This window comes from Lepisma saccharinum, chromosome 7, assembly GCF_977018435.1.
Source record: "Lepisma saccharinum chromosome 7, izLepSacc3.1, whole genome shotgun sequence".
NCBI classification, from domain to species: Eukaryota; Metazoa; Arthropoda; class Insecta; order Zygentoma; family Lepismatidae; genus Lepisma; species Lepisma saccharinum.
Genome location: NC_139235.1, coordinates 18,293,945 through 18,305,980, shown reverse-complemented (window position 1 = coordinate 18,305,980; position 12,036 = coordinate 18,293,945). Strand labels below are relative to the sequence as shown.

The 12,036-nt window shown below is 37.2% G+C and overlaps 1 protein-coding gene across 6 annotated transcripts in view; it reads left to right on the top strand.

The window, feature by feature from the left end:
• Tnpo-SR (transportin 3) overlaps positions 1-12,036 on the top strand; it is a 100,134-nt gene that overhangs the window by 6,656 nt on the left and 81,442 nt on the right. For all 6 annotated transcript variants that reach the window (XM_083125035.1, XM_083125040.1, XM_083125037.1 and 3 more), the window contains exon 3: positions 7,976-8,200. In XM_083125035.1, the coding sequence (XP_082981161.1) occupies positions 7,976-8,200 (225 nt within the window). The remainder of the gene's footprint in view (positions 1-7,975; positions 8,201-12,036) is intronic.

Genomic DNA, 12,036 nt, shown 5'->3' with positions numbered 1-12,036 from the left:
CCTTGTACTTCAAATCATTCATTTCCCCAATAATAGAATACTGCTCTCCCCTCTGGTCCATGGCGTGTCCCACTCAGTTCTCTAGAATCGATTCAGTCTTTCACTTCTTCCTAGCTATAGTCCGATACAGGGTTCCCCCATTACGCAATTTTTCATTTCCGCATCTCTTGTTTTTTCTAAACTTACAAACTGCTTATCAGCAACGTTTGCGGAATGCTTTCAGTTATTTACACAAAATTGTGAATGGCAAAATCCGCTGCAACACCCTTCTTGACTAATGTCACTTTAGAGTACCTATGCGCACAACTCGCAATAAAATATTATTTTATACAAAAAAGAACTATACTTGAAATTCAAAAAAGATCTATCTTTTACAGACTTGCCACACAATACAATGATCTCTCATCAAGAATCTATATATTTGCCTCAGAGTTTGCCTTTTGGTTGTCTATTAGAAGAAATGTTTGTAAATAATATCAAATAGTGCCATCTTTTATTATTTTTTGTTAATTTGCTATTCACTTTTGTGTTATTGTGTTACTTTTATTATTTTTTAACCTTTACAGTCCCGATCGGTCATACGCTGACTGATGGCATTTTTGGCCACAGTCCCAATCGGTCATGTGCTGACCGATGGAACAGAACCTTTTTTCGTCGCCTTGCAACCCTGTTCATTATCTATGCTCATAACTCGAAGTGTGTGGAACTTGAAACCAAGAGTCAATATGCATCGACAGTGGTGACGCCGCTGGTGCTCTTCTAATGAGGTCAGCAGCAGCTGCTAAATTTACACCTCCTCTTTGTTGGCGTAGTAAAACAGGCATCGAATGACAAACCTCACAGAAGTGAGTTGGCGCTGTTGTAAATGCTTGTTTACAATAGTTGTTTACAATCTCATGCCTTGCAGGAAAGCAACATCTGAGGAAATTGTTTGTCTATTGTTTTCCTTCTCAACATGCGGAAGCAGGTCATGGGTGGAGGGGGAGGGGGCATTGTTGTCAAAAGTGTTTGCCGCGATTTCAGGGGGTGAAATAGACTTTGCACAATGCTTGCTTCAGAAGGCAACCACTCCTCCTTCGGAAGAAAAATGAGAAGGGGGGGTGGGGTAAGAGATAGGATCGGGGCTAAAAATAACTTGCACTTCATTGTGCATGTTGCCAACCCTTTTTGAAAATAACTCATGCACTCTATTTTTCCCCCTTCAGATGGCAAAAGGCATTAGGAAGAAAACAAATATTGAATTATATTGTAGACATGTGGTTGCAAATAGGACATAGATTTTTTTCCTGTCACATGTCTCAACAGGGAGGGGCAATTTTTTTTTTTTTTTCAATTTTCACATTTGAAGTCACGAATAATAACAAATACATACAAATAGCAACACTTCGTCTTTTCTATGTCAAAGTACATTTTATTCTTAGTAAAATGTTTCTTGTTTCACTAAATTATCTGCCATAGGAAGGAAGTTATAACGGTTTTTGCTAAACCTTACAAAACTCATTTAAATGGCCTGGGACAGAGGTAAAAACTGCATAAGCGCCACGGGACTTTAAAGGTTAATATTTTTTTGCTTTATTATTATTATCATTGCATTTTTATTGTTGACAATTTCAGTGTAAAATGGCCACCTGTGCTGTATCTGGAATTTTCTCAATAAATAAATAAATATTGAATACTAATATTTTATGAATTTTTCATATTTGAAGAGCTCTGGTATAAAACATGGTAAGTGACATTTTGGTTATTTTTGAGATACAAAGTAAAATGTGCCATCCTTCAATTTTCGACTGAAATTTCCATGTCATACAATTTCCATTAGACACAGTGAAGCCTTCTGAAATTTGCAAACACAACACAAAAACAATTTATCTACAATATAGCTTCTAATAATATTTTTTCTAAATGAACTCAGAAATGACCAAAATGTCACTTACCATGTTTTACACCCAGAGTCCTTCATTTAATATATATATTTATATATGATGGAATGTATGGCCCAGAACAAACAACCTTGAAAGTGTTCAGTCAATGGCTGTTTCTCTGTAAAGTGCAGAATGATCAATTGGTGACTTGATGAAGAGAAAAATGTCTTCTGTTTTGGAGAAAAACCTTGGCTACAATATAACCGTTAGGTGGAGTTGGTATTTCCGATGCATTGGAAATTGAGTACACACTAGAACATATGAAAATTTAAATGTTCACCACTGCTTTATGCAAAGTCTAAAGATTTTTTAGTTAACATGCAACAACAAAAGAAGTTTCATTTATTGTTCCATACTTTTACGGGAGTTGTGTATCCGAAAATCAACAGGAATATGTAAAATATTATGTTGGTTTGTTTCAGGATGAAATGCTTGTAGGGATGTGACGAAGCTGAAAATTTACCGATGCCGATGTACTCACCGATAATTTTTGGAACCGATACCGATGCCAATATTTAACCGATTCCGATACATAAGATTATTAAACAGAAATGGGATGTTATTTTCAGCATGACAAAAATAAATTTGCTATGTACATTTCTATTGTATATCATATGTATATACATATATATTCTCAAGAGATGCAAATGTACATTTGCATCTACAAAATGTTATGTGAACCTTTAAGAAGAACATGGATTCTCAAGAGATTTAACATTAGTACACAAGCAGTTCTTTGAAATGCAAAATGAATTCCTGTTCTGCCAGAGTCAACTTCAGAATGAGATTTGGAAGCACTTCAGGAAGTAACCTACTTCTTCTCTTATCTCAAATCTGTTCAGCAACACTGAACACTCAATCACTGAATACTGATGCAGCAGGTATGCCCAAGTATTTTCTCAGGACTTGCTTCAGGTTTGAATATTCATTTTTGAATTTCCAATACAACAGCAGATCCTGTTTCAGCAATGTACTGTTTTATTTCCGATTTATAGTTAGGTTGATCCTCTGAATGAGTTTGCAATAATTTTATTACAAAAACTCTACAATAATGATGAATCATAACCAAATTTTCAATAATCTTACAAAACTAGAATATAAAACTTATTAGAAGGTAAAAACTCTAGTATAATCTGTACCGGTTTAAATATCCGATTTTTGTCGATTCCAATACCGATGCCGATGTGTCAATTTCTGCCGATTTTCATACATCTGTAATTGGCTTCGGCACATCCCTAAATGCTTGTAATATAATGCTTTTTGTGTTACATATTTCTTATAGTTTGAAGTAATTAAATTTGTGTGTTTTTAAAACGCACAAAGTATTAATTTGTTAATAATTGTGTTGTAAGTCTCCAGTCTCTAAAGCATTCTTTTCTCATGGAAAGATATCGTGTAAACATTCAGGAGATGGAGGAAATCAAACCTAACAAACATATTCTAAACAAAACATATATACAGGATAGTCCAAAAAGGTCTTTACAACTTTGTAAGTGTATAAAAATTTATTTGGATATGTTACAGAACTGGTTATGGTGTCATTTCGTAAGGAAATACACCGAGTTTGACTAGCATTGTGCAATAGTACCAAATTTTACCACCACAAGTGTCAGTGGCAGTTCCATTAGAAATGGGTGCTTTCACAGGTCAAGAGCGAGCTCGCTGTGTGTTTTGGTTTGAAGAAACAAAGTCTGCGACCATTGTGCAACTGACGTTCTGTACCACTATGGTGAAGATCCTCCCAGTAGGCCTACCATTAACTCTTGGCATCAGTGTTTTGTTGACACTAATTGTTCTGTTCGACATAACTAATCTCCAGGCCGTCCTCGTATTTCTGATGCTATTGTTGAGCAAGTGAGGGAAAGCTTCGTTGGTAGTCCTACAAAGTCAACCCGACATGTACCTCGTGAAACTGGCATTCTACATAGTCATTTGGAGTGTGTGTTGAGAGGACATTTACATCTGAAACCGTAATATCATTTTCATGAAGAAAACAGAGAAATAATTAATTTCTTTTCCTATTAGTAATTGCTAGAGCACATAATTTTGGTAAATAAAAAAGCAAAATTTTGGTACAAAAACAGTCAATTTTGGGTTCAAAAGTGGTAAATAAAATAAAATTTCAGTGTTACAGTGGCGAAAAATCGAATGAAAAGTGGTATATAAAAATACATTTTGGTTTTAAAATTGTGAATATAATCCTATATTTGATTTAAAAACTACACTTATTACACAAAATTAACATTTCACTTCTAATAGCACATTCATGTAGTTATCAGAGTATTAAGTTTATTTCTGATCACATCATCCCCAGCTCGACCGAGATCAAGAAAGTGTGGGGCCCTAACCCCACACCCCCTATATGCCTTCATGGTGTGGTGCAAAGCACAGGGAGCACTTTACTTTAGTTTTTTTTTCTGTGTAAAGGAGTCCATTTTTGCTTCTCCAATATTAACAGCAGAATTAATCAATTTTATGTGAATTGCATATCTCATAGGATAATTCAAACCTCGGAAGGTGTCGCATATAAATTTTTATACACTTGCAAAGTTGTAAAGTCTTTTTGTGAACCACCCTATATAATAATGTTGTAAAGGCATAGGAGTGTAATTAGAATGATAAGGGCATTAAGACTAACATTTAAGAATGGATGAAAAAAATGTTACAAGCATATTTTGATAATTTTTGATGTAATGTTTTTGGAGAACACATACTACTCCCTTCATCAGACACTTTTTTTTATTTTCTTTTTACATCAAAAATTGTGTTTGTATGCTTGTAAGAACCATACACGAGAGAAATAATTCTACAATGGAAGCAATATGTACATTCAAGAAAAATAGCATAGTAAGTAACAGAAAATCTGTTCAGTGTACATGGTATGTCAACATATATAGAATTCAATTCATGTGCAAAATACATGAATTGAACTGTCATAACTTGGACACCACTGGGAATTAAACGTGAATTTTGCATGGCGTTTGTTCTCAGAAAGTGAAAATTTGGTTGCATTTCTATCGAGTTTTTGCAACAAAATGTGCATAAATGTTATCATGTAATTTCATGTTTGTCTACTATTGTACATAAAACTACTTTATTACTGATCAATTAACATATTAGATATGTATGTATTTTAAGGTTTATAATTTGCTATGTGTGTGTGTGTGTGTGTGTGTGTGAAAATCTAGCTGGATGCTTATCATGTGTTCTTTTTTTCTATTTGTTGATTGAGTGTCGCTTTCGGGAAATCTATTGTTTTTTTTTCCCAATTTTGGGGGAGGTGTTTCCTCTAAGTCTTCGTAAACACTGGTTGGGAGTAAATACAACTTTTGTTTTCACTGCTGTTGTGGGAAAGACATAGTAGCTGTCACGTATCGCATGTGAGAGAGTTTTTGTCAGGAAAGAATATTGCAAATGGCCAACTATTAGGAAATCAGAGCAATGATTGAGCCGAAGGGAGATTTCAGACCTAAGCAATAAGCGATGCATGTTACTTGGAAGCAAGCCCTTTGTAATAAATGCAACCTCCTGAGACAAAGTGGGACAACAAGCTGCAGAAAGAGGATTTTGCTCAAGCACTAAGTAGTTCATGGATGATGCTAGAGCATTTGGAATTGAGAGCTGCTTTGCTCGAGCGAATAATTTTTGAACCGGCAAGACAAGCAGTATACTCCCAAAGTCCAGTAGTACATGTTTAACCGTAATTTGTCTGTGATAGTGGGCCATCAAATATTGATCGTGAAGTAAAAGGTGCAGTGAAATTGAAACTTAAGTGAACATCGTCGTCATCTCCATGTTAAAATGTAGTTTATTTAGTGCAACGGATCTTAATCCGAGCAAGGGATCTTCAGATCCGGGCACGGATCTTAGGATTTGGATCTTATCAGTTCACAGTGATACATGAAAATGAAATAGATGATGATTGTGGGCTGAAACTGTCAAGATGGATGGATATTTTACATACGAGGGTTGGGGCAAAAGTCATTGCAACTGTTTTTTTTCTTGCAGATATGTGAGCGCAGCACAAAGTGCTATATGTCGCGTGGAAGCCATGCAGGCATAGTGTGTATGCACAACAACAGATGGCTCTGTGATTGCAGGAAGTAGCACAGAGAGTGCTCTGAAATCAGTTGTGTTGCGAGCGTCGTGCGAGATGGACGTAACCCATGTTGAGCAGCGCTCGTACATCAAACTAGCCGTTCGCCGAGGGTTGAATGCGAGAGATTGTCACAGTGAATTGGTGGACGCCGTTGGGGATAATGCTCTCCCATACCGAACAGTAGCATGGTGGGTACGAAAGTTTCATCAAGGACGTGTGTCAACCAGTGATCAGCAACGCTCGGGACGACCTGTCAGTGTGCGGACAGACGATGGACGCTACTGGAGTTAGAGAGGGCAAGTGGCTACGAGAAACGCACCATCCACAGGATATTGCGGACAGAGCTGCAACTGTGCAAAATCGCATTGCGGTGGGTACCACATGCACTGACGGAAATTCAACGGTGGATATGCAACATGCTCCGACCACCTAGCACGCTTGCAACAGGACGGCGACCACTTCCTGTCACGAATAATCGCCATCGATGAATTTTGGGCCAGGGCATACGAACCAGAACTCAAACGTCGGTCCGCGGAATGCCGACATGCCGGATCACCAAGGCCAAAGAAGTTCCGTCAGAATCCTTCCACGTGAAATTGATGGTGATCGTCGCATATGACGTCAGGGGTGTCATTGTGTGCCACTTCGTTCCACATGGCAGAACAGTGGCAGCAGAGTACTACAAAAACTTCCTCGTGCGACAGGTACGACGTGGCATTCGGGACAAACGCCCGGACCTTCTGGACAGTGCAATCATCCTGCACGACAACGCTAGACCACATGAAGCAGAGTGTGTACGGCGGCAACTGCACCGCTGGGGATGGGAAGAATTGGACCACCCGCCGTACTCTCCTGATATTTCGCCCTGTGACTTTCATCTCATACCCAAGGTTAAGGATCCACTACGTGGAAGGCGGTTTGCGACACGAGACGACATTGCCAATGCTGTGCAACAACAGATGACCCAATTCACACATGGTGCGGCCAATGGTGACACAGATGGTATTCAGAGTCTCCCACATCGTTGGCAGCGTGTGGTGCACATGGCAGGTGACTACTTTGAGGGCCTTTAGCCCCAGTTCTGTTCTGTTAACTGTAGAACAGGTATGTATTTGTCTTGCACGATCAAACCAGTATTGTCCTGTACAGTATCGTAATAAATATGTGAGGCAAAATGTTCGCGTGTTTTAACTGTCCCCACATGTAGTTCCCCCCTCGTCCTTTCATCTGTATATGTCGCATTTCCCAACTGGGCTGTTATCTGCAAGAAAAAAAATAGTTGCAATGACTTTTGCCCCAACCCTCGTATATGTGTCCACGATTATTGTTACGTTAAAATGATATTCAAATGTATGCTCGAGGGTGGGAACCTTGAATGAGTACAGTTGAACGAAAGTGGTCTATGCAGCACTCTTAGCATGCACTATAAATATTTTCCTTTAGAATGAAGAGGCTCGTGTCGCTTCGATGTGTAGTTTGTTTCTTCAGTCTGAAAGTTCCATTAATGGTGTTTCTTGAAGACGCAAGAGATTGATTAGCTTATTCCCCCTTTTTTTAAAATGTAAAATAATCCTTCATAGGACTATTGTGGGTATGGCAAAGGGGGTTCCTCCTCGCAAATCTGCGAGTTATTGCTTTCAGTTGTGGTGAGGATAACACAGTAACGATCCATTGACTGTCTTGCTTAAAATATCCCAAATTTTATACCCTGAGCATATCATCCACTTGTAATGTATTGTTGTTAATGCAACAATAGTGCTCAATTACATAAGGAAATTTGGGAATCACTGCAATAGGGCAACAACATTGTTGAGATTAAAGAAAATAGTCATGAATCAATCAAGGTTGGAGATTACCAGAGCTGAAATCAGGTAAATGTATTTAATATAAATATTTCTAAATTAATAATTATAACTTTATGCTCTGTTATTACTGATTTATTGTATCTTTGCAGTTATGTCTGGCTTTAGCAGACCTTGCTCTTCAAATGGCATCGTGGGTGAAACCAATTGATGATTTGATAGAAAAATATGGACAACAGAATATCTGGCCGCTTTTAGAAATACTGACTGTTCTTCCAGAGGAAGTAAATTCAAGGACGTTGAGGCTGGGAGCAAATCGCCGAAGTGAAGTGATGAAAGAGTTGTCTTCAAGTGCAAAAGTAGTTTCAGAGTTTTTGGTATGTTCTTGAAAAAGTAAGAAGTCTTGCTGCAATTTTCCACCTTGCTTGTTTCTTTTTTTAATCCTAGTATCCTGCACATGTTTTGATACCATGTCTTTGCTGCTGTTGCAGTGTTGATTATCATTATTATTTTATTTTTAACATATAATGAAGAGCAAATGCAAAGGTTAATGGGATGTATAGATCTATTTGTGACAGTATTGTCACATCCAGTACCAGGGGCGGTTACTGATATTGTTGCAGTGTTGCACAATGACCTGATATTTTACAACAAAATTTCATACTTTTTGTTAGTATATTTTTTCATTTGTTTTCCTATTAAATATATTGAACATAAACAAACAGTTTTGCCCTTCATTGCTTCATAAAGCAAATTCCATTATGATCTGTTAAAAAGAAGGGAAGCAACCTGAGAGATTTCACAGTGTATGAGTAGACGTACAGGTACGCATTGCAAAGATGGAGCAACGGCCTGATCTCCACAGTGAGGAGTATTGGAGCGAAGTTCAATGCTGTTCTTCCTGTCCCCTGCTTCAGTCGGCTTGGTCGTTGCAATGGGTTTACAACACACCAAAGTCAGGCGACCCATTTCAGATCCTCCGGTGGGTGAGGGAAGAAGAGGATGGACCAACAACAAATGCTTGATTGCTAATTCTTTCATGCAGTGTTCAACCAGCAGCCAAGTTCTCACTGTCCTATGTCGTAGAGCAACAGACAAAATGTCCATGTTAAGCAAAGAGAAATATTTTATTTTGGGGAGAATCTTTACCTAATTTAAATTAGCCTTGAAACTTTTAACAATTTGATTTGATTTGTTGTTTTTTAAATCCACTTTATGCACAGAAAGACTAATCGGAAGTGTACCTGGAGTTTAAAGTGGGATCCGAACTTTAAACTACTTCTTATGTAATCACAAAAAACACAATTCTGCATAATATTGCTGCCGAATAAATGGAAACTTCAAATTTTGTATGATGATTATTAATTGTACTCCTCTAAAGTGCCACGTCCCATATAAAATTATAAATACATATAGTTACATTAGATATATATAAATTAAAGTTATATAAATATATTATATATATATTTGCTGCAACCACGAGCCGCCACTGTCCAGTACCTTATTTGTTGCAGTTGTATCATGTATTTATTGGCTTAAAAATTACAGACCTGGATATTTTTGAAACTATCACCTTGCTTGCAATGTATGGGGGAGATGTTGGGCTGTATCCCTCAAGCAAATGTGAATAATAGATGAAAACTGGCAGTAATTAATATGTCATATCTTGAAAAGTACACTTAATATTTCAGTTCTGTCTTTTTTGTTCATTAATATACATGTGAAAGTACAACATACTCGAATTACAAAACACTATATCCATTTGTTACTATTATTAACAAGCTGAGTTCCAAAATGTCCTTTGTTTCCCTGTGAGTATTATAAATCTTATAAAATTGGCTATAACTCCTCAATCACTGCTTTTTCATGATATATTTCTTTTTACATGTAAGAATGTGTGAATAAAAAAAAACTTGAACAACGTGCGACAATTAGGGGTCCAGATTTTCAAAATTTCCCAAAAGTTATGATTTTCGAAAATTTTGCAAAATTTTCCGTTTCTTTTTAAATTGAGGACAAGCACTACACATCCTCAAACAATGGCCTTTTGTTGTGCTTTCCTCCAAATTTGGTCCATCCAGTGGCCATAGGCCAAGCGCTAGAAGTGAAGTTCTGGGAATTATTTCTGTAAGCTGGCAACACTGCTGCCGTTGTACATTGTTATTTTTATGTACCACTGCTATGTACTACATTTTTCTCATTCATTTTGGTCTATTGTGATTTGCACGGTGACACCAATTTTTTTTGAAAATTTTGATTTTCTTCTTCCATTAACTGTTATTTTTGGGAGGTACAATGTATAAATTTCACCTCTGCTAAAACCCCCCTCTTTAAAAAAAAAAAAAATTTCATATATCTACCACAATTAGGAAGTGGGGTCCTGGGTTCTAATCCCAGCATGGGTGTTCTTTACCGGTGTACTTTCATCAACTTTATTACACCATCACGCATCCACATCTTCATGATTAGCCAAAAGTGACAGAAAAGTGAAGTAAAATAAACAAAATCAATTAATCAATCAATTACAGCAGGCAAATCCATTTACTGAAACTTCCCCCAAATATTGCAATATTGTAATTGCTCTTCATTGTGATAACAACCCTTTATTACATATAAGTTGTCAGCTACGGGGTGTTTCAGTGGGAAGTAGCAGTTTTTAATTAGCTGTAACAACTGTGTGTGTAGATGTAGTCTCATATAATAATTTGCATTTAAGTGTCTTGCAAAATGATGTGGTTGCTTGCAGTTAGCGACATATTGGTGTCTGAGGGTACTTTTCCTTACTTGCCACTTCTCATCACATACAGCAAGATGTTGTACACAGTTCCATAGTGAATGTCTATTATGAAAAAGCACTACCTTACCAATTCATTACTGCTACACAAATGGGTTGTATTACTGAATGAGAAATGGCAGCAAAACCTGTTGTCAGATTGTGGAAATGTGCAGATAATGATTGCAATTGCTTCACCTTCTCGCATGTTATTGTTCGGAATTGGGGACATAAGGAGGAGAAGCTGTGAGTGCAAAAATTTGGCTGTGCAGAGTTACATGAGAGGTTCAGAGAACAAGTGGCGTTAACTCCACTTTATGAGTTGCATATATAACTTAGAACTGTGAAGTATCAACATTTCAGTGCTAGAAGTAAGTATCTCCTAAGGCTAGCCGTGCACCGGGTCCGACAGGATATGGCACGATACGACGAGCCACGAGGGAACGCTACATGATGAATCACACCGACACCATGAGTCATTTTGTTAGCTAAAATCTGATAGCAGATTTCAGCTAAAATCTGATAGCAGATTTTGTCCATGTATGCAATAGACCTAGGTCTGTCTTTTATAATTGGGAAGCAGGTTAACGGTACATAGTAATTTACAGCTGAATCAATGCATCAATGTAGGCTATACTTGTGCAGAATTAATGTATCATTTTACATGTTGTGAATCAAGTCCGTTAGTATTACCTTAAATGTATCGCTTAAGTCACTAACATGACCTTTACACTTTGAACTGCATCAGTGGTGTATTCTCCCATGTTATCTGGTTTACCTCCAGTAAACCAAGTTTTTAAATATATCGCCGTAAAATTCAAAGTTGTCGGACTTCTGTTCTCGTTTTATTTCTATGTAATAAGTATACACAATAAATAAGAATGGTTGTGGAAAAGTGGGTCAAATTTTCGAAATACGCTACTGAATTGCACAATTTTCGACAACGTACGCACAATATTAGGCCTATGGACATACAAATCACAATAAACATTATTCTCTCGTTAAAGGAAGGAATTTTTGGTAGTTGGGAGGTTAGAAATCCATGTAATCAGCATTAGCAATCATCTATGTTCACAAATTCTTAAATGTTGTACCTTGCACAGGTTGAACACCAACATTAATCTAGTCATCCAGATTTTCTGTTTTGTTTATCTCCTGTGTCAGAATACAATCATGTTTAATTTTCAATTAAATAAAAATATCACCACCATGATACTGTCCCCAAGTTCAGAAATTTTGGCTTGTAATTAGATGTCTGTGGCTGAATTGAATGGATTCTCACATCCGCATATCATTATTTCGCAAGTTGCTCCTTGCAATACCAAATTCGCTAGACATTCACTATTTTGTTGCAACGTAACTCAAGTCAAATATATCGTCTGTTGTGCAGTGGCCCATAACAACCCCATGTTAAACGTCCGCCAAGTCTGTTAGCAACAA